We start from the raw sequence: 24,712 nt of genomic DNA on the forward strand, positions 1-24,712 counted from the left end.
GCAAACACACACAGACACAGACACAGACACACACACACACACGCCTCCCTTAGCTAAGCTGTAACACTGTGTAGATGACCTCTACTTGAAGCAGGGTAAAAGCAATCACACACACACACCTCCCTTAGCTAGCAAACATACACACACACACACACACACACCCCACCCCCAACCCCCCCCCCCGCCTTAGCTAAGCTGTAACACTGGGTAATTTTTCTACCTGGAAGAACTGCTCCGATTCTAACAGTGCTAAACAGTGTTGCAGATACATCTCAGAGTCAATAGATTGCAATGAATTTGTATTCTATTTCTAGTTCATCAAGGTATACTGCTTTAGGAATACGATGGTGCGAAACATAAAATGGAAATTTTCTCTTGTGGAGAAGGAAAATTGGAAAACCAACTCTCCTTCCCAAAATTTCCCCCATATGTGAATGTAGTAGTTCTGAACAAAGCTTGCTATCATTTGGGCTCTTCTAACTTTCCAGGCACAGAAGAGACAGTTCATAAACTCACCACTATGCCTCTAAATGTATCATGAGGTCATTCTATGTTCATTCTCAGCAGATACCCCCATGATTCAGGAAACATCACTGTCTCAGATTGCACAGTGCTGAAATAGAAGAATCAGCTAGAACACAGTAAACCCAAGCCTCAGGTTTCCTTGGACCAAGTTCCTTGGGCATCCCATGGAAAAGTTCTCCAAAGGCTGCAGTCTGTGGGGAAAGTGAGCAACAGTAGGGCCTTTCTGCGAGGATCAAAGGTGCTTCCCATGATCACAAGTGATACATACTTTCATCTACCAAAGCTGAAATCAGAGGATAATGGATACACAGCAAAGGGGTAGCAGGAGCAACTATTAGAACACTTAACAGATTAATTTACTTACCAATTTAACCTCAATCTAATAAAAATTCTTCATGCAGTCAAGAAATAGTGACTGGCTACTATAAAAAATTACTATGCTTTTTTGAAAGCTCAACACTGTTCCATATTAAAATAAATAATGGAGGGCAAAGAAAAAAAAAGTAAGTACTTTTATTTACCTGTGAATACATAATCTAATTAGCATGGAGAATATCCATTGGAAACAAGTGATCATAATTTCAATTCAATTCTTATACATCTTAAGTATAATAGAAAACCTGCCTTTTTCTTAATTCTTGGCTTTTAAATAAAGAATCCCCTTCGTTCACCAATCTTCTTGACATTATGACATTTGAAGAATATTCTGCAGTTGAGTTAAAAAGAGGAAATGTCGCACATTTAGAAGCTTGGAACTAATGGCAAGTCAAAGCAATGAAGAGGGAATGGTTTTGGAGGGCATTGCAGGCGCCTCCTGCAATGATCCTTTACACAACTCTCCTGAAAGTTGGTGACGGAGACTCTAACTCAACACTAATTTTGACAGAAATGTTTCTGCTTTGCAGGAGTTCCTTCATCAATAGCACTAATAGTTTAAAAATGAACATTCAAAGGATTCTATTAAACTAAAATTACTGTCACTTTCACCCATTAATGATAATTACTGGTGAAAATTCGATGGTGACATAATTCAGACTAGCTGGCAATGTCTCTCAAGAATTGCTTGTTCCAAAAACAGTCAGTCATCTATTTTCTGTATTACAGCAGTCTGTCAAATTCTTCTTGCCTTAGGGCATCCTCGCCTGTGTAAAGGCTGTCCTCAGTGTTAACTTCATTAATATTACGCTGCTTCTAATTTTCTTGAAGAACACTGGCTATCTCAGGAAGGAAGCTACCCAGGAAACAATATTTTAAAATCCTGTTACAAAATAATGTCTAGTTTCATCTAAGCACTATGGTTATTTATACCTTTTTCAAGTAACACATAAATATTCAATTTCTCTGGTTAATTTTCCCAGTCTGCCTTAGGGTATACTTAGTCATCATCAGAAGCCAAACACTACTGAGTTTCTTTTTACTCAGCAAGATAATCACTTCAGACTTTGAACAACTTTCTTGACGAAGTTCAACATCCCTGAATGAATTTCCTTCGACTTTAAGGATTTAATGTCAAAATGACCAAAAATCAGAAGAGAAGAGAGACGGCCTATTAATAAAGAAATAAACACCTGGCTCCCCCATGCACCTTTGACACATTGATATTTTCATCTCAAAAGACACACAAACAATAGCACGAAACGCTGCGGACAAAGCGCGGATGAAAGGGTAGGAGGACAATGGCTGTGCTGGCTGGATCGGGACCAGCTGGCAGTCCTGGCTCTTGCTGGCGCGTCAAAAGTTCAACTGCACAACTCTCCATTCCAAATGAGCAGAATCTAAAAGTCAGGTAATCTGCTGCTGCTGGAAATGCGTATCAGTATTTTTTACTGATTTAACCACCAGATCCTCAGTTTGAAACGCAGATCAGCCACTCTGCAAATGCACGCTTTGGCCACAGGAAGATTAACAAAAAAAAAAACGTTAATAGAACAGTTTTCTTTTTTACTCTGTGTTACCAAACTGAAATAATAACGTCTATAGATTACTGACATATATTAGGAGTTGGAGACTTTTTGTCCAAAGACCAGAGAGCAAACACGAGACAAAGGGTCTGGGCCCCAAGTACTCAGTCCCGCACTTGCACCACAGAGGCAGCCATGGACACTATGTAAAGACGCCAGTGTGGCTGTCTTCCAACAAATGTTATTTACACAAGTAAGTGCAGGCTGCCTTGGCTCAAGAGCTGTAGCTTGATCTACATTTTTACTTTTCATGTAAATAACAATATGCTCAACTGAACACAAAACAGATGTCTTTCAACTAGCTAAACATGTTATCAATTTTTTGGCAAATCTTCTAAGTTGTCTTTCTGGGTATTTACTATGTGCATACAGTGTGCTAGGTCCTATAAAGAGAAGAATGCCTAAGGCCATGTTCTTGAAAAATGCACAGCCCATTAGAAGCATAAGACTAAAGCAAAGAAAATAAGCATAGCCAAATATTCAATACATAATTAATATGGCAAGACTATAATAGTTTATAAAAAAGAGACTGTCTACTATCAAGGGCAAACATTCAGAGAAGACTTTTCAGAGAATGCAAGAATTGTTAAATCACATTTTGTTAGATTCAGTCAGTTAAGAATTAGGAAAAAAGTACTGATGGCAGAGAGAACATCTGACATAAACTCAGAGAAGCAGTCATGACTAGGCCAGAGGCAGAGTGGATGGTATAACCAGGTCAGCACAGAGGAGGAGAGTCACCAAGAAGTTCAAGGTTACAGCCTCTTATCTGTAGGCTCTGCAGTCAGCTATTTCAGAACTGAAGGTTTGCAGACTGCGGAAAAGGTGTACACACTGTAAAATCACAACAAACCCAGAGCAAATTAGAGCTGCATCCTCTAATTAAAAATCTTATTATTTCTGCAGCACAAATATTCACATTTGAAGGAGCCACCTACCAATTCAAGTCAGGTTTGGCATCAAAACAGTTTGGACACAAGTTTTTGATTTTCAGAGCACCATACATGTTTGAGTTGTAAAAGGGGTTGTAGATATATTTAACTGTTCAAATGACCTAAACAATTCTGTGTTGGTTGCAATTTTGCAATTTACTCTGATTGGTTGCTCTGCACATATATATATATACACACAAAATAGTTGAAAAGGTGAAAGTTATATCATCCCTGATATGTGTGTGTACGTATGTATAAATAGTATAAATTGTTGAATTGGATAAAGTAACAATCAGGTTCAAAAGTCTATACCCTCTGGATCTAAAGCAACTGAAGGTTTATGGAGGCCTCTGTTTCTCAGGGTAAATGCTAAAAAAAGAGATTTATGTAACGTTTAAAAAGAATGCATTAGATTACTGAAATAAGTTTCTTAAAAGAGATTTGTGATCATGCCTGAAAACAAGACAACATTCAACGTCTATCTCTGAAATTAAGGATAACAACTTTCCATCAAATACAAATAATAATTCCACTCAGAACTGGCAATTTGACATGGAAGGGCTCATGGTGACAATAATGCAGTTTGGAAAGTGTACACTGTATTAATAACTACTGATTGAGACAGTTATCTAAGGAGTACTCAAGATTATACATAAAGATGTTGCTACTGTGATCGAGTCCTCAACTACACAGAATAAACGTAGCTGATGTTATTAAAGTTATAGCATATCTGCACTGTAATAAGATAAAAATTATTGATTGATGTGATTTCTGCCTAGAACATAAACAGGGTGAATCTGCACTTAGTAATACAAAAATTTATGAGTAAGTAATGTGAATAAAACTATTTCTTTGCTAACATTCTTAAAAGTAATCCATACTATACCTTAAAGATTTAAATTATTTCCCCCTCAAATGAAGTTTATGATGATTGACATTTAATCTCTCCCTCCAAAACAAACCTAATAGCAAGTAGTTAATATTATATAATTCTCATAAGAAGGGCAATGCAAATGATTTTTAAATATTGGGTGAACCATAAACCAGTTAGTGTGAGGATGTACCATAATGATGTTTAACAAAAAAGGACACATTTAAAGTTAAAAAAAAGAAAAAAAAAAAAAAAGGTTTCAAGGTACATCGTGCTAGAGAAGTTTGTGAGCCTCCTCTCCTAATTTCTCTTTTCTGGGCCTTTTTCATGGAGACAAAATGGTGCCTGAGCACTGCACAGCCACACAGAGAAGACATTTGTAAGGTACACAAAAGCCACTCTCTGAGTGAGTTTCCACAACTGAAGCTGTGTTTTCCAGTAAGAGACTCCTGCACACAAATGAAAAGCTGTATTGTACTGGTGAGACTCCAGGAAAAGTCTCCCATCAGACAATCCTTGATACTATTTCATGGGGTGTCAGTCTCTTAATACATCCAGGAGAAAAAAGGTCACATGGTTTAGCTGGAGGTGGGGTGTCTCAGGGCACCTGAGCTCCAGTAAAGCACACTAAAGTGTCTGTGCCCTTTCAAAAACACTAGACAGTGAGTCCCCGGGTTCCTAACTTCCAACCTGGGTCAAGCAGTGAAAATCCCGGTGATATTTTTGCTCCTTTCAGAGCTACTGAGCTATGGGCTCAGAACTATTCAGACCACTGAAAAATCCCTCCTCCAAATCTTTGAACAAGCAGAAGAATCAAAGAAGCATCAGGGAAGCACTCCTAATTTGCAGTCCTCTCAGAACTTCCGAGGACAAAGGGACAACCACCGATATGGTACTACTGAAGAGACAGCAGCCCCTCTCAAAGGTTTTCAGAGAAGACAATTCTCCACATAGGTGTAGGCCAGTGCCTGTCACCAGTTACCAAGGTTGGTTTAGTTCCATTTTTCCTCTAATGGTGAAGTCGTCACCAGTAAAGGAATAACAAAAAATACAACCTTTGGGTTATCAATCTTCAGTTCAGTTCAGTCACTCAGTCGTGTCCGACTCTCCGCGACCCCATGAATCACAGCACGCCAGGCCTCCCTATCCATCACCAACTCCCTGAGCTCACTCAAACTCATGTCCACAGAGTCGGTGATGCCATCCAGCCATCTCATTCTCAGTCGTCCCCTTCTCCTCCCGCCCCCAACCTTTCCTAGCATCACAGTCTTTTCCAGTGAGTCAACTCATCGCATGAGGTGGCCAAAGTATTGCAGTTTCAGCTTTAGCATCAGTCCTTCCAATGAACACCCAGGATCGGTCTCCCTTAGAATGGACTGGTTGGATCTCCTTGCGGTACAAGGGACTCTCAAGAGTCTTCTCCAACACCACAGTTCAAAAGCATCAATTCTTCGGCGATCAGCTTTCTTCACAGTCCAACTCTCACATCCATACATGACCACGGGAAAGACCATAGCCTTGACTAGACGGACCTTTGTTGGCAAAGTAATGTCTCTGCTTTTTAATATATTATCAAGGTTGGTCATAACTTTCCTTCCAAGGAGTAAGCGTCTTTTAATTTCATGGCTGCAATCAGCATCTGCAGTGATTTTGGAGCCCAAAAAAAACCTTACATCATACTAAATGAAGTAAGTCAGACAGAGAGAGACAAATACTATATGATATTACTTATATGTGAAATCTAAAGAAATAATACAAATCTCCTTATTTACAAAACAGAAACAGACTCATAGACATAGAAAACAAACACCATTACCAAAGAGGACAGGAGGCGGGGAAGGATAAATCAGGAGCATTGAATTAACAGACACACACCACTATATATAAAACAGACAACAAGGATGCACTGCATAAGGAACTGTATTCACTATCCTGTGACAACCTGTGTGCACGCTGGGCCACTGCAGCTGTGTCTGACTCTTTGTGACCCTACGGACTGTAGCCCACCAGGCTACTCTGCCCATGGGATTCTCCAGCCAAGAATACTGGAGAGGGTTGCCACTTTCTCCTCCAGGCAATCTTCCCGACCCAGGGATAGAATCTGCATCTCTTACAGGGTAATAACCTATAATGGAAAATAATCTAAAGCTGTAAACTTGAAATAATACAGTACTGTAAATCAACTATAGGTCAATTAAAAAAATTTAAAGAAATAAAAATAGAAATATGACCCCTGGTCAGAAAACATGAGTATTGGCTTGCTAAATTTGTGACTGTGTACAAAAGGAATTGATTGACTCTTTGATAAAAATAGGCTCCTAAGATCATTGCAACTATTACATGCAGTAATGAACACATTCAGAGCCTGGAAAACAATATGTGATCTATAAAATTGTGGTGGTAGTACTTGTAATATCAGTAATATTGGGTGTTATTGCTTTTATTACAAGTATCATTATTATTATTTCATAAAATCTGAAGGTAAGATAAAAAGCAATGCCAATTTATTATATTCGAAGTAGAGAAATAATTAAAATTACTGTCTCTTATGCATCATCAAAGCCAAAAGATGCTACAAAACTGAAAGCACTATAAAAGAGAAAGTCTATAAAACTAGGCTATGTGTAATTATGGAAAATAATCTAAGTTTTATATATACGTAGAGGAAAGGGTAAATGTCAAACCTTTGAAAAAGCAAGTACACACATTAATTGCATCTCTGTTGAGATTGGCAGAGACATTCCCAAGCAGTATTTCTGTAATATGCATTTCCTCTAAAATGGAGGCCTAATTGCTTAGCTATTCTAAATTGCAAAATAGAAAACAAAGGAGCAGTTTTGGCCATGTGGGTAAACAACAGATTTCTAAAAGCTAATTATCTCTTTATTTAATAGACTGAAGTTGTACCAAATGAGACATTTAAGTCTAATAAATAATAAACAAATTGCAACCTAAAGACTAAAATATAGAAGCTGCTCATATAGTTTTTATTGCTCCATTAAATAAGCTCTTATTTACTTCCTCCACAAAACATAATTATATAACACTGGGTCCATTTCAAGACCATTCTGATGTGCAATTTAAAAATTAAGTAAATCAACTTACATACTTGGGAAGTCTTAAAGCATAATACTTGAATTCTATTATCAAACACCCTATTCTTTTCCATGATTAAGAAACCGAAATGCAGTTTTGAAGAAGTCATACATAATCACATAAATTCACTATTCGTCTCACTAGAAATGATCACATAGAAGGATAGCTATGCACTTTAAATAAATTTGAGTGTCTACACTTACAAATTTCTACATCAGATATTTAATACTTTCAGTATCTTGCAAATTAAAATAACTCAAATTAAACATCAACCTCAGAAAATGTATTCAAAATTCAACCAATTAAACAAAGACATCTTGACAATGCAGTTGTTTGTTTATGTAATATCAACCCATTCAAGAGAAATAACCACAACTGCACATGTGAATATTTAAGAGACCGCCAGGCTCATCATTTTCAAATGAAAATGAGACAAATGGCCTTTTAATCCCATCACATGATAACACGAGACACTGTGCTGCTTAGTCTTGCTGCTCTAAAAGGTTTTAATGCTGCATTCTTCTTCTCAGTAAAACTTAGCCCACTGTTCAGTGTTTATACTCATTCTACTAACACATATAACATTCTGAAATAATAGTGATAATAAATAGTAGACTTGAAAATAGTTGTTTGCTCTCTTGCCAAGGGCAAGTAGTGATTTACAATGGATAAGAAAGAGCAGGAATTAAATTTACTCCACTACCTCAGGTGGTGATGCAAGAATTTGTACATCTGTGAAAATATAGTTCCTATTTGCATGATGAAAATACTAGTCATAAAAATAGATGGAAGGAAGCTCCCTGTGTGTTTAGGGCAGGGCTGGGTTGAAGATTTTTCTCCCCTCTATCATTCAGGGGTAGGTGTTCTACACACCAAAACAAGACAAAACACCACTGTAAATTAAACAATTTGCCCTCCTATTTTCTTTAGATAAAAGGAAAGTCAGGCTGATAACTTCTATAAAGATTACAGTAATAGTATGTTCTATGTGAAAATAATAACACCCAGAAAGATATACATGAAATTTTAGCTGATCTTCACAATAAGATGTTTAAAAAAGTTCACAATATTAGCATATATAAGATAGTAAATCACATGAGCCTAGTTATCCTAACAGTTTATAAGGAGTTTTATAAGCAATACTTTAAATTAATAAGTCTGCTATCTTAATATTCTCCTTTCTGAGTTCTGAGGACCAAAATTCAACACGTGCACTCACCTAAACAGCCAGTCTCCATTTCTATCTCCTTATCTTGTCTTACTTTACGTCGCATCACATTTTATAATCTGAAATTATCTTATATATGTGGTTATTTATAAGATAATTACAAATATAAGATAAGATTATAGCCACGTATTAGAATTTTAAACTTCATTACAACATAAATCTTATTTGTCCTTATTTATCACTGCAATTTAGCACAATGAAGGGGGGGGGAACTGTGGCTGAATAAAAGAAACAAAAGTGGCATAGCTATTAATTTTTTCTATACCAATAATAATGGAAGACCACAGCACTTATATTTTTCATAACAATATAATATCTAACGACAGAAAGCATGTTCTACATCTAATATGGAAAGAAAAAGGTTACTTCATATTTGTACTATTTTTAAATATGAAGAAAGGTATCAACAAATAAGTAATAATATATTCGGTACTTATATGACTTACTTGGTTATAACAGCTACAATAATGTTGAGACTGAATCCCTTGTTTTTCTATGCTAAGAATCATGGTATGTTTAAAGGAAAATTAAAGACCATTCAGAATAACCATTATTTACTGGGATTTCAGAAGAGGTCTTCTACTTTGGTGAGAAAATTATATGTTTATGTACCATGAAATTTGGGATATAGCCCTAAATTCTTAAATTCTTTAAAATTCTATAGTCTATAAGAAAAAAAGTAAAACTTGAAATCCGAAATTTTCAAATGATTTCAAAAGAACTACATCAAAGCTTTCTCTTATATGAAAAGTTGTATCAAAAGGCTTTGATTAAACCTTTTAAACTAGTCACACATAATACACAGTATTTTTTAAGATGTATTAAAGTATTTATTTAACATTGTTTATATAAGTCAATGTCAGCCAGAATATCTTTTGAAGAACACTCTCCTGGAAAATGACGGAAAGTATGGCACAAACGGACCTCAGCATATAAAGGTTTCAGAAACTCCGATCAAGTGAGAGCCTTACATTTATTTCAGACTCATCCATGATGATAATTTTGAGACCATGTTGGGGGAAGGACAGTACGGAAAGTGCTCTATAAAATAGTCCAGTAGGTCAAATAAGATGAGCTTAATTAGCAAGGGATGCAAGAGAAAACTTTTCTTAAATTTACTTTAAAATAAAAAACATTCAATTTATTTTAATAATTAAGAATAGAAAAGTAACAACCTTAACACAATATAAACAAACTATTGGTCATAAATGATGGATAAAAACATAACAGTTTTTACAGAATTCAGAAACAGATTCTAGCATATTAAAAATTATATGTCAAATATATGAATAAATAAGAAAGAATTACAAATAAATGGAGAAAATAGTATTAAAAATAACAAACTAAAAAAAAAACTGAAGTGGAATAAGAAATTATCAAAGGAATGATTTTCTAAACTTAGATATGATAGAAAAAAATCACAAAAGATTACAATAAAATATTACATAAAACAGAAGCAATTTATATAAAGATGGTACTGATGAACCTATCTGCAAGGCACATGGAGACATAGACAGAGACTTATGGACACAGAGGGGAAAGGAGAGGGTGGGAAGAATTGAGAGAGTAGCACCAAAACATATTCAGTACCATATGTAAAATTATTAGGCTGGTACAAAAGTAATTTTGGTTTTGCATTGTTGAACTTTGCCACTTGATACAGTAATACATGGTTATGTTATTTTTTTAAAAAAGTGAAAAAAATTTTAATGTAAATATTGATACATAATGAATACATAAATCTATGAGAAAAATAAAACAACACTACTCACAAAGGAAGAAATATAAATGCACTATAGACATTTGGAAAAAAGTCCAGTTTCAGTAGTATTCACAGAAATGCACGTTAAGATAATAAAATACAACTTTTTAATCTACTAAGTTAACAAAAACCTTACAAAATGAAAAATATCAAACCAAGGCACATTCATCAACTAAATATGGAAAAATATTTCTGAAAATCAGTTTGGTAGCACGCACCAAGAATCTTAAAACTATTTAACCTTTTTTCTTCCATTTTCTAATAATTACAAACACTTTTCAATTACTTATGCATTCAGTTCAGTTGCTCAGTCGTGTGCTACTCTGCGACCCCATGAGTCACAGCACGCCAGGCCTCCCTGTCTATCACCAACTCCCGGAGTTCACTCAAACTCATGTCCATTACAAACAGCTGTGAAAAGAAGAGAAGCGAAAAGAAAAGGAGAAAAGGAAAGATATAAGCATCTGAATGCAGAGTTCCAAAGAATAGCAAGGAGAGATAAGAAAGCCTTCCTCAGCGATTAATGTAAAGAAATAGAGGAAAACAACAGAATAGGAAGGACTGCTGCTGCTGCTGCTAAGTCACTTCAGTCGTGTCCGACTCTGTGTGACCCCATAGATGGAAGTCCACCAGGCTCCCCCGTCCCTGGGATTCTCCAGGCAAGAACACTGGAGTGGGTTGCCATTTCCTTCTCCAATGTGTGAAAGTGAAAAGTGAAAGTGAAGTCGCTCAGTCGTGTCCGACCCCTAGCGACCCCATGGACTGCAGCCCACCAGGCTCCTCCATCCATGGGATTTTCCAGGCAAGAGTACTGGAGTGGCTTGCCATTGCCTTCTCCGAGGAAGGACTAGAGAAAACTTCAAGAAAATGAGAGATACCAAGGGAACATTTCATGCAAAGATTGGCTCGATAAAGGACAGAAACGGTATGGACCTAACAGAAGCACAAGATATTAAGAAGAGGTGGCAAGAATACACAGAAGAACTGTACAAAAAAGATCTTCACGACTCAGATAATCATGATGGTGTGATCATTCACCTAGAGCCAGACATCCTGGAATGCAAAGTCTAGTGGGCCTTAGAAAGCATCACTTATGCATTCAGTTCAGTTCAGTCGCTCAGTCGTGTCCAACTCTCCGCGACCCCAGGAATCACAGCACGCCAGGCCTCCCTGTCCATCACCAACTCCCGGAGTTCACTCAAACTCATGTCCACAGAGTCGGTGATGCCATCCAGCCATCTCATTCTCTGTCGTCCCCTTCTCCTCCCGCTCCCAACCTTTCCCAGCGTCAGAGTCTTTTCCAGTGAGTCAACTCGTCGCATGAGGTGGCCAAAGTATTGCAGTTTCAGCTTTAGCATCAGTCCTTCCAATGAACACCCAGGATCGATCTCCCTTAGAATTCCGTTCTGTTCCATTCAGTCGCGCAGTCGTGTCCGACTCTTTGCGACCCCGTGGACTGTAGCCTACCAGGCTTCTCCGTCCATGGGATTCTCCAGGCAAGAATACTGGAGTGGGTTACCATTTCCTTCTCCAGGGGATCTTCCCGACCCAGGGATCGGACCTGGGTCTCCCGCATTGGAGGCAGACACTTTAACCTCTGAGCCACCAGGGAAGCCACTTAGAATTAGGTAAGCATAAATAACTATCACACAGAAAAGCAGAAAATAAATACTGCTCTATGACCTCTTAGTGACGAATGTAAAATTAATTGTAAGTTAAATTAGACATGATACATCCAATGGATGCAATAACATAGATATTAAAAATTACAAATTAAAAATCACAATTTACATAAAATGAAACATTCTGGAAATTCAGGAAAACAATGTGAGACACTAAACTGTCTGTTGGCTAGAATCGTGTAACTATTGTTAAAAGACAGAAGCTTTTAAATTGAAAGAAAAACGGGTCAAGATATTAACAGTGATTCTTTGGTTTATGGTCTTTTGATTCAAATACTTTTTAGATGTCTTCTATAACATGCAATTACTATTTTCAAATTGGAATAAAATAAACTTAGGGCTTCTCTGGTGGCTCATAAAGTAAAGAATCAGCCTGAAATTCAGGAGACCCAGATTTGATCCCTGGGTCAGGAAGATCCCCTGGAGAAGGGAATGGCTACCCATTTGTCTTCTATAACATGAAAATACTGTTTTCAAATTGGAAAATAAAATAAACATAGTTATCTTTAAAAATAGAAGCTTCCTTCAGAAGAAAAAGAAATTTAAATAAAAATATTACTAAGATTACATTGGATACAAAGGTTCATTAAAATTTTTGCTTCCTGTCAGGTTTCAACTTTCCAGGTTGATTGCTAAGAGGCTTTGTATGACAAACCCTTCCTTAGGTAAAATCCCCACACAATACAGTCAATCTGCCATCAAGCAACCCATCTAGATGAGTTGTTAACCAAAACTCAATGAACTAATAATGTTCAAATACCTAATGTCTGGTAAACTAGACAGTAATATATTATTTTAAAAGGTTTCCAGAAGCATCTTTAAAAAATCAATGCTAAATTGTCCTGTGTTAATACTTTTAAGATATTTCTGGGAAGACTTTATGAATTTCAAGTGTACTCTTATAAACAAGAAATCGTGCTTGGACGATTTTTTAACCACTGGACAAGACATGTGCAATATATTAAGGTACTCAGCTTGCTTTATTAAAGATAAAATATGTCTGTAATAATGGAAGTGAAGAAGGAAAAAAAGGCATCTTGGTTTTTACCCCTAGGTATATTAAAAAGCAGAGACATTACTTTGCCAACAAAGGTCCGTCTAGTCAAGGCTATGGCTTTTCCCGTGGTCATGTATGGATGTGAGAGTTGGACTGTGAAGAAAGCTGATCACCGAAGAATTCATGCTTTTGAACTGTGGTGTTGGAGAAGACTCTTGAGAGTCCCTTGGACTGCAAGGAGATCCAACCAGTCCATTCTAAGGGAGATCAATCTTGGGTGTTCATTGGAAGGACTGATGCTGAAGCTGAAACTCCAATACTTTGGCCACCTCATGCGATGAGTTGACTCACTGGAAAAGACTCTGATGCTGGGAAAGGATGGGGGCGGGAGGAGAAGTGGACGACAGAGAATGAGATGGCTGGATGGCATCACCGACTCTGTGGACAAGAGTTTGAGTGAACTCCGGGAGTTGGTGATGGACAGGGAGGCCTGGTGTGCTGTGATTCATGGGGTCGTGGAGAGTTGGACATGACTGAGGGACTGAACTGAACTGAACTGAACTGAACGGAAACTTCAGGTGAATTTGCAGCCCTAAGTTGTAAACTATGGTAACTTGGCAGTGAGGCTGATAGATTTTAATTAGTCTTCTACAGTCTTTGGTGGCTTGGAGGTGGAAGAGCCAGGGGGGGCAAAAATATAACTATATTTTACCTCTTTTGCTTCTAAGTTAGTGATACCTTTTAAATTTAGAAAATACACATATATATTTCTGTAAAACAATAATTTTTGTACTTTTTCTTTTTGATTTTTTCTAAGAACTTTTCATTAAAGAAAATTTTAAAATTGCAAAGTAGAGATAATTGTATAGTGAACACAGCGTACCCTCCAAGCACCCATCACTCAACTTCACTAAGTATTATTTGCAGTCAATCTTGTGTCATCGATACACAGGCCTATTCCAGTCATGCAAGCCTAGTTTGACTGAAATCCAAGACATGACATATTTTTGTCTATAAAACTTCACCAGGAGTCTCTAAAAGACACTTTAAAACATACTCACAACAATGTTGTAATAATGTCTACAAGAAAAAACTGAAGCATTCAAATTTTTCAGACTACTTTTTTCTACATTTGTTTGGATTGCAGTATACATGAGTTCCATTTATAACAACTGGTTAATACGTCTCTTAATCAGTAAGTGTCCCCTCCATCATTTTTTCCTCCTCCTTTAAGAGTATTTTGTTAAAGAAAATAGGTTACTTGTCCTGTAAAATTTCCTATAGTTGTTAATTTTCTCACTGAAATAAATTACTGCACACTGGTTATTTAAGTAGTAGCTAAAGAAATGCTCATATAATGGAACTACAGCAAAACCACCGATGACCAATGTCAGAATGAAAACACTACTTGTTAGTAATCTGAAGTGTGGAAAGCCCATAAAAGAAAGAACTGCTCTACTGTTTAACTATACAAACAAGCGAACACGTCTTCCTTTTTCACAGAAGTATATTAAACTGCCGATTAATCTTGCTGTACACAATATAAATAACGAATTTGATAGTACTCACCAGTCTTCATCTCTAATAAGCGCTTTTTCTTTTGTTGGCGTTCAAGTCTTTCTTTCTCTGCCAATTCTTTGGCTATCCTGGCACGTTTTTCTTTTTCCTCTTCTTCTCTTTTTTTGAAATTCTCCTTCATTGCTTGCTGTTATAATCAAATTTTGGAAAATGATCAATTTTAACCACAATGACTAAACAAAGAAAATGTAAAATTATTCACCTGTAAAACTGTAGTTAAATATCTTTTAGGTAATGGTTACTTCTTTTATTAGTAACACAGTCTTTTAAAAGATTAGCACAAGAACCCTTGTTAAATGTGTTATGTATCTAAAAATACAACTGTTACATTCAAAGCACCTGCATCTTAGTAAAATCAACTAAGAGAAGGAAGACAGAAACTAAAAATAAAAAAGGATTTAATTTACAAATCAAAACTGTTTTCCTGTGTGTACTTCCAAAAGAGTGCCTAGCAAATGTTTTTCTCTCCCATATCTCCTTTAGTAAGTAAACCACTGAGTACAAGGAAAATAACTGATGAAAAAATGATAAAGAGCAGAAATATTGTAATGGTTACCTTATGTGACAAACTATGTTTAACAATTTCTTTCATACAGATACAAGTATCAGAAGGATGACTTAAGAAATACATGGCATTTCAAAGTCAGGGCCTCTGACTGTTCATCAAAACCAATAATGACAAGTGAAACATAAGATCTCAATAGATATATGATTAGTTATTTTTGTACTTTTATAAGCTTTATGCAAATCAAGAAATGCCATTCCTGTGGCATTTGTAGGAATCAGCAGGTAAACATGGGATTTTTCAAAGTGCCAACAAACAGCATGTCATCACATTACAATCTCCTGTGGAGACTATTCTCAGTGCCGATGAAGCCAAAGAGGTTACCTAATTGCTAGCTTATCATTAATAGAATTAAGTAGAAAAGTGTATAATTAAACTTTAACAAGTATGTGCCATGTTGTTTTTGGTGAGGCTTTAATCTTCTTGATATTAATACTTTTTTTTTTTTAAACCCAAGAGATAAGGCAAGTCCTTCACTAGAAATCAAATAATAAAGTGCGGTATTATTGATCAAAACAATTAAAAGGAAAATTGCAAGGGAAAAACGGAGAAACAGAAAGAATAGAACAGAGGGAGTATTAACGCATCCATGCAAAGAACATTTACTGAGAGACTGAGTTGTAAATGCACACACGCAAGCATGCTCAGTCTCTCAGTTGTGTCCACCTCTTTCCGACCCCCTGGACAGTAGACCCCAGGCTCCTCTGTCCATGGGATTCTTCTGGCAAGAATATTGGAGTGGGTTGCCCAGCCATCCTCCAGGGGATCTTCCTGACCCAGGGATCGAATCTGAGTCTCCTGCATCTGCAGCACTGCATACAGATTCTTGACCACTGTGTTTCCTGAGAAACCCGAACAGTAAGTGGTACTGTGTTAAAAGACTTGGGATACATATTCAGTTCAGTTCAGTTCAGTCGCTCAGTCGTGTCCGACTCTTCACGACCCTATGAATCATAGCACGCCAGACCTCCCTGTCCATCACCAACTTCGGAGTTCACTCAAACTCATGTCCATCGAGTTAGTGATGCCATCCATCCATCTCATTCTCTGTCGTCCCCTTCTCCTTGCGCCCCTAATCCCGCCCAGCATCAGAGTCTTTTCCAGTGAGTCAACTCGTCGCATGAGGTGGCCAAAGTATTGCAGTTTCAGCTTTAGCATCAGTCCTTCCAATGAACACCCAGGATTGATCTCCTCTGGAATGGACTGGTTGGATCTCCTTGCAGTACAAGGGACTCTCAAGAGTCTTCTCCAGCACCACAGTTCAAAAGCATCAATTTTTCGGCGATCAGCTTTCTTCACAGTCCAACTCTCACATCCATACATGACCACGGGAAAAACCATAGCCTTGACTAGACGGACCTTGGTTGGCAAAGTAATGTCTCTGCTTTTTAATATACTATCTAGGTTGGTCATAACTTTCCTTCCAAGGAGTAAGCGTCTTTTAATTTCATGGCTGCAATCAGCATCTGCAGTGATCTTGGAGCCCAAAAAAATAAAGTCTGACACTGCTTCCACTGTTTCCCCATCTATTTCCCATGAAGTGATGGGACCAGATGCCATGATCTTTGTTTTCTGAATGTTGAGCTTCAAGCCAACCTTTTCACTCTCCTCTTTCACTTTCATCAAGAGGCTTTTGAGTTCCTCTTCACTTTCTGCCATAAGGGTGGTGTCATCTGCATATCTGAGGTTATTGATATTTCTCCTGGCAATCTTGATTCCAGCTTGTGCTTCCTCCAGCCCAGCGTTCCTCATGATGTACTCTACATAGAAGTTAAATAAGCAGGGTGACAATATACAACGTTGACGTACTCCTTTTCCTATTTGGAACCGGTCTGTTGTTCTATGTCCAGTTCTAACTGTAGCTTCCTGACCTGCATACAGGTTTCTCAACAGACAGGTCAGGTGGTCTGGTATTCCCATCTCTTTCAGAATTTTCCACAGTTTATTGTGACCCACACAGTCAAAGGCTTTGGCATAGTCAATGAAGCAGAAATAGATGTTTTTTTTGGAACTCTCGCTTTCTCCATGATCCAGCGGATATTGGCAATTTTATCTCTGGTGCCTCTGCCTTTTCTAAAACCTGCTTGAACATCTGGAAGTTCATGGTTCACATATTGCTGAAGCCTGGCTTGGAGAATTTTGAGCATGACTTTACTAGCGTGTGAGATGAGTGCAAGGTAGTTTCAGCATTCTTTGGCATTGCCTTTCTTTGGGAGGGATACATATTAATAGACCTAAAACAGGTTTACATTCTATGTGATAGGTTGGGTTGGGAGGCAAAGACAGATTATAAACAATTAAAATCTGTAACAAGTATAGTGCTACAAAAAAAGGAGGGACATGATAGAATTCCTGGAGAGTTATTTCATCTTAGTTGGTCAGATAAGGTTCCCCACTTGGACTTAATTCAAGCTCAGAGTCAAGGAGCTACCTAGGTAATGATGTAGGGAGAGCCAAACGTAAAGGCTTTTGGTGGGCTGGCGAGAGGAGAGGCGAATAGGGTGGTGTTCAGTGAGGTCAGGAGGCATGCAGGGACGCGATCGTTTAGGATATTCGAGAACAAGCTGATGAGTTACAGTTTCCTTCAAGGGAACTGGGAAACAACAAAAGATTTTCAAGTAAGAGAGAAAAACTAAGTAAGACGAAAACCTAATGAAGCATTTTTGTTCCAAACTACCTTTTCAAAGATATGAACAGTCTTAGAAAACAGAGGCAGTGTTTCCCTCTTAAGCAAATGGAATTGTTTCCTGTCCAGAATGATAAACTGGGGCAATGGTCAAATAGTCTTAATTCTGAAAGAAGATTGGGTTTTCTAAATTCAGGATTTCCCTCCGGTAATACAAAGCACTGAGAGTGCAGGTATTAATTCCAGTCCTTTTCACATTGCCTTGTGGGAATTCTGAGCTCAAAAATCCACAAAGCTGTTTACTTTGGCCACTATTTTTGCTATAATAAACTATTCTTTGTTTCCAACATTCATGAAATTATGGAAATCATGAAACTTTGGTAAATTCTCAGAAACTTCACAGTTCATGACATATATTAACATTAAATACTATTGGTAAGGTATGAAATTCCAGCTCCAAAAAATAAGTATTTTAATATGCAATTCCTTGTTTCCTCGAAATGGAATCTGCATCCTCTATTCTGGCTCAGAATAATTCTGTTCCTGTTCACTACAATGAAAGGACTAAGAGGCAGAAGCAACAGCTGTAAGCTACTTACAGTTTATGTTTTCTCTGCTATGAAACTTCATATTGATGCAGCATACATTAAGCACCAGGTATAGGACTACAGCTGCCATAAAAATCAATGCAGGCTAGGAATAGAGAAGGCAACCCCAAAGTAGAAAAGTGTGCTCTTAAGGGCAAATGTGTATGTCTGTGTGTGCGTCCACGTGCACCATGTAGGTATACGGAAGAAGGGAACGGATAACTGAACAGTGGTAGAGAAAAGGACAGGCAAGTACATGGGGATCAAACTTGCTTCTTTTTTTTGGAAACTTATTAAAGTACACAATTTCCAGATGTGAATTTTCTACTTTAATGACTGGATGCATTTCAATGAGAACGTCAAATAAGTAACCTATTATTAGATAAAATTATCATGCCTTTTCAGTACTCCTTTGGGTAATAAAAAGTCAAAATTACTTCTCAGGATCTATATAAATAATGTTTATCTTGAGAAATAAGGTCTGAAGGAGTTCTTAAGGATATGTTGTTCTATGGAAAATGCACTATCGATTTCCATTTAAAATACTATCTCATTTAAAAAGATCTTATTCTGACTTTAGAAGAATTTTAGCTGGAAAAATACCAACAGACAGAACAGAAATAGGTATTCAGTCTGAAAATATTATCTCAGTTCAAGTGGTAATTTGGGGGGTTTTTTATGCCAAATTTTGAGAAGTAAAAGTAGCCTAAAACAGAAAAGTTGGTTCTAAAAACCACATTATTCTAGATATAACTGCCTACTATTCCAAAATATTCCAAAATATGAAGCAAGAAAGGAAGTTGAGGGTGAGTCATATATGAAGGTAAGAACTTCTGAGGTGGTAGAGAGGTAAAGAATCCGCCTGCAAAAGCAGCAGACACAAGAAAGGTGGGTTTGATTCTTGGGTCGGGAAGATCCCTGGAGTAGGAAATGTCAACCCACTCCAATGTTCTTAACTGAAAAATCCCATGGACAGAGGAGCCTGGCAGGCTACAGTCAATGGGGTTGCAGAGTTGGACATGACTGAGGGACTGAGCACACACATGCACATACATAAAGATAGTTAGCTATCAATTTTTTTAAATCATCCTATGCTTTACCTGGTTTACTATATAGCCAGTTGGCAAATAAAGAGCACTGCCCCCAGCTTTCATCTACATAATACCAAAAGAAACCCTGCTTGCTTGCAGAACTTGCAGACACAACCTGGTGCGTGGTTTTGTCTGAAAGATCTGTGGGGTTACCAGTCTAGAGCAATGACAACAGAGGGCTTTCAAGCTTCAGACATATCTGGACTACTCATGTCAAAGGCATAACCAATAATCCACCTCCGTTCCTAAGGCTCATGTGATTTTAATAATAACAAAAGATTTAAAAGTATCTATAAAAACACAGTAATAAAAATATACTGGTATACTAATGAATGTATGTATATATACATGTATGTTAACAAATAGATCCCCTGGAGGAGGGCATGGCAACCCACTCTAGTATTCTCGCCTGGAGAATCCCATGGACAAAGGAGCCTGGCAGATTACAACCCATGGGGTCGCAAAGAGCTGGACACAACTGAAGAGACTACACATGCACCTATGCATGTACGCACATGTATAGGTGCATGTGTGTGTATTCTGGAAGAAAATAAAATACACCAGTTCACAATTGTTTTCCTATAGTTTATGCTTTCTACATAACTAAATGCAATAACAAGAACTTTGTCACAACTAGTTTAAATATACATTACAGCATTATACAACATATTTTCCCTCAGAGAAACCAAAATAACCCAAAGCCAGTAAAATTAAATGGATGTGTATATGTGTAGGAACGTAAAATTTAGAAGTCTGGCACTGTAATCCTCTTTAAGATGTGCCTACTATAATCATTCTTTTTTGTTTTTTTGATATTTGCCTTATCCTTTATTGTAAACTAGTGTGATTTGTTTTCTTCACTCAACATTATATTTCTAAGATTCATCCATATGTTTACATATAAATTGTGCTTCCTTGTCACTGTTTATAAAATTAAATTGGGTATTATTGTTTACTCTCCTATCAGTGGGATTTGGGTTGTTTCCAATTCTTGAGCTATGTTGAATCATGCAGTTACAAACGTCTTGTACATTTCCCTGTGTATATATGTAAGAGCTTTCTTTTTTTTTTCGGTAAATGGCAGGTCTCATTGGTTCTTAGATTTGTTTAGAAACTGCTGACAGATACTCTTTAAGTGTAAGAGCACACTCCTTCATTATAGAACATAACATTTTAGAACATAAGGACTGAGGTTAAGTATTGTTTGTTCTAAAAACACATAAATATAAGAGTTTTAGGTTCCATTGTGGGTGAGGACAAAACAGTTTGAAATTCACTGCTTTCTAGGATAGGAGCACAACTGATGAACAAAAGAAGAGGTTCATCTTCAGTCTTTCTACTAAATGAAGTCAGAATGCTTTCAAAGTGACTGAGCCAATGGACACTCCCACCATCAATATATAATCATAGCTAACATACTCACTAACACTGTGATCAGTCTCTTATCCATACAGCAGGTATATAGGAGTATTACATCACGTTTTTAACCTGTATATCTATGGTTACTAATTCAGGCATTTTCTCACCAGTTTACAAAACATTCCCATTTCCTAGTCTAAGGAAATGCCTCTTCATATCTCTTATCCACTGTTTCATTACATTATCATTTTCTTAATGATTTGCAGCTCTTCCAAGGTTCTGGATACTGTTTTTTGTTAACATTATGATTTTTAAAGCATAAGTATCCAGCATGTAATATCCTGGCTTTTACGTATCATTGTACATTATTCATGTTGCCTTTTTGTAAACAGAAGTTCTCAAATTTACACAGTAGCTAAAAACCTCTTTTCCTTCATTGTTCATTCCTTTAGTACATTATTTAAGAAATCGTTCCGTACATGAAAGACAACAATATTCTTCCATGTTTTCTCCTCAAAGTCTTAAATGATGTTGTTCATATTTCAGCACCTATGTTATTTAACTGGGATCAACATTTGTGAATACATTTGTGAGTAAAATGAGGTATGATTCCAATTTAATTTTTTCACATGAAAAATGAGTTGACCCATAATGATTTCACAAATAGCCTATCCTTTCCATTACTGACTTACAAAGCCACTCACCTGGATTTTAAGTGGTGATGTTTTGGAGCTGTGTCAGTCCATTTGATCACTGTATCCATGTCTGTACCAATACCATGCGTGTGTGCGTGTGAAGTTGCTTCAGCATGTCCAACTCTGCGACCCTGAGGACTGTAGCCTCCCAGGCTCCCCTGAATATGGGGTTCTCCGGGCACAAACACTGGAGTGGGTTTCCACACCCGCCCCACGGGATTTTGCTGACACAGAATCAAACCCACGTCTCTTTCATCTCCTACAAAGGCAGGCGGGTCCCTTACCAGTAGTGCCACCCATTCTGTGTTAATTATTAAAGTATATTAAGGTGATCCCTCTTCACCTAATAATGGAAATTTAACTCTTAGCTAATACAGTACAATACTCAAGAATGAAAAATATAAAAACTGGAAAAGAAGAAGCTAATTACTTCTTATGTTATCTATGAATAATTAAAAAAGGAACCTACAGGAAAATTATTAAAAATAAGAGACTTTATCAATGAAATATATAGAATGAACTACATTTTATACACTAGTTACAAAATAGTAGAAATTGTAATTTTTTAGGAAGACATCATTTATAATGGAATAGTAAATGATAACGAAGAGAAGATACAAAAAAATAATTTTTTTTCTTCTTCTTCTTTAGAAATGACTTAACTATTCTCAGGCCTTTGCTTTGTCATCTACAGTTCAAAACAGACTTATTAAAGTTGTTGAAAATGCCTATTACAATTTTGAACAGAGCTACCGATTCTGTAGTTAATATAGAATTGATAACTTTATATTAGTATTTAATCTCTCCACTTACGAACATGATATGGCTCTCCATTAAGTTTTGTCTTTTAAGAAAGTAAAGGTGAAGTCACTCAGTCTTGTCTGATTCTTTGTGACCCCATGGACTATACAGTCTATGGAATTCTCCAGGCCAGAATACTGGAGTGGGTAGCTTTTCCCTTCTCCACGGGAGCTTCCCAACCAGGAATAAAACCCAGATCTCTGGCACTGCAGGTGGATTCTTTACCAGCTGAGCTACAAGGGAAGCCCAAGAATACTGGAGTAGGTAGCCTATCCCTTCCCCAACGGATCTTCCCGGTACATGAATCAAACCGCGGTCTCCTGCATTGCAGGCAGATTCTTCACCAACTGAGCTACTGTCTTTTTAAAGTCTACTGAAAAAATCTTAGAATTTACACTATTCAGGTCTTGGGCATCTTTTGTTATCTGTGTCTTCTCTGTGTCGCCATCTATTATTCCATTATAAGTGATGTCTTTCTAAAAAAATGATTTCTAATATTTTGTAACTAATGTATAAAATGTAGTTCATTCCATATATTTCACTGATAGTCTCTTATTTTTAACAATTTTCCTGTAGGTTCCTTTTTGAATTATTCATAGATAACATAAGAAGTAATTAGCTTCTTCTTTTCCAGTTTTTATATTTTTCATTCTTGAGTATTATACTGTACTAGCTGAGAGTTAAATTTCCATTATTACTTGAAGAGGGTCCTTCATTTCACATTGAGGAATAGAGGTTTCAACTAGTTTATTTTCTTTTTTTTAAAAAGTGAAAAAGGGTTGGATTTTGTTTTCCCGATGTATTGCAACTATTAATGTAGTGATGTGAATAGTCTAACACAATGCACACTTCCATTTCTGAGATAAACTCAACTTGGACATGGAGAATGTATCCTTTTGAACATTTGGTCATAATTTTTTTTTTACACTCTTATTAGTTTAGAATAATCATTTAAAAGTTGAAAAACCTTATCTATAAAATTTTCTAGGCCAATTATTTAATTTTTTGGCAGATTTGAAAAGTCATTAAATTAAAATTATTTTGGAGAAGACTCTTGAAAGTCCCTTGGACTGCAAGGAAATCCAACCAGTCCATCCTAAAGGAGATCAGTCCTGGGTGTTCATTGGAAGGACTGATGTTGAAGTTGAAACTCCAATAATTTGGCCACCTGATGCGAAGAGCTGACTCATTTGAAAAGACCCTGATGCTGGGAAAGATCAAGGGCAGGAGGAGAAGGGACGACAGAGGATGAGAGGGTTGAATGGCATCACCAACTCGACAGACATGGGTTTGGGTGGACTCCAGGAGTTGGTGACGGACAGGGAGGCCTGGTGTGCTGCGATTCATGGGGTCACAAAGAGTCAGACACGACTGAGCGACTGAACTGAACTGATAGACCTATCCAAGCTTTCTATTTCCTTTAAAGTCAGTTTCAATACAAAATCTTTTCCTTAGGAACATACCTATCTCATCAATGTTTCCAATTTTGGCCTGCGAATTTTTTATACTATGCTTTCTCTTTTTAGTGTCTTTTATATCTAGAGTTATATTCCTTCTTATATTCTCAATACTCTTTTTTTCTTTAATCAGTCTCTTCAGAAGTTTAACTTGTCTTTCCAAAATAACAACATTTTGGTTTTTAAAAATTCTCTGAAGTCATTTTTCTCCCTTCATTTCCTTCTGCTTTTTTCTGCACTATATAATTGTTTATAGATTTCTGAAGTCAGATGCTTAGTTTATTAACTTTGCCTTTCTGATATTTTATTTTTTCAATTTACTTATTTTTTAATTGAAGGATAATTGCTTTACAGAATTTTGTTGTTTTCTGTCAAACCTCAACATTGAACAGCCATATAGGTGTACATATAACCCTTCTGAAGCTCCTTCCCATCTTCCTCCCTATCCCACCCCTCTAGGTCGATACAGAGGCCCTGTTTGAGTTTCCTGAGACATACAGCACATTCCGGTTGGCTATCTATTTTACATATGGTAATGTAAGTTTCCATGTTACTCTCTCCATTTAATACAAAGACTAGGATATAAATTTCTTTATATCACTATTTCTGTGCCCCACAAATTCTGATTTATTTTAAATACTGCTCTGGTCTAAGTTTTTCTATGATTTCTCCCATGAAACATGAGCTACTTAGAATGTTTTTAATTCTTTTTCTAAGTGACTTTAAAACATCACCCTTTTAAATTTCACATTTCATATTATTGAGGTCAATGAATAAAGCTAAAATTTAGAAATTTATTAAAATTTATTTCAAATCTCTTGGAGAAGGAAATGGCAACCCACTCCAGTATTCTTGCTGGAGAAACCCATGGACAGAGGAGGCTGGTTGGCTGCAGTCCA

General features: G+C 36.9%; 1 protein-coding gene across 2 annotated transcripts in view; it reads right to left on the minus strand.

The window, feature by feature from the left end:
• The window catches only part of DIAPH3 (diaphanous related formin 3), a 582,052-nt gene that overhangs the window by 178,087 nt on the left and 379,253 nt on the right, over window positions 1–24,712 (minus strand). For both annotated transcript variants that reach the window (XM_088842795.1, XM_088842794.1), the window contains one exon: window positions 14,624–14,759. In XM_088842795.1, coding sequence (XP_088698921.1) covers window positions 14,624–14,759 — 136 coding nt within the window. The remainder of the gene's footprint in view (window positions 1–14,623; window positions 14,760–24,712) is intronic.

Source organism: Moschus berezovskii, chromosome 13 (assembly GCF_049115385.1).
Source record: "Moschus berezovskii isolate FMDL1 chromosome 13, NW_MosBer_1.0, whole genome shotgun sequence".
Lineage (NCBI taxonomy): Eukaryota > Metazoa > Chordata > Mammalia > Artiodactyla > Moschidae > Moschus > Moschus berezovskii.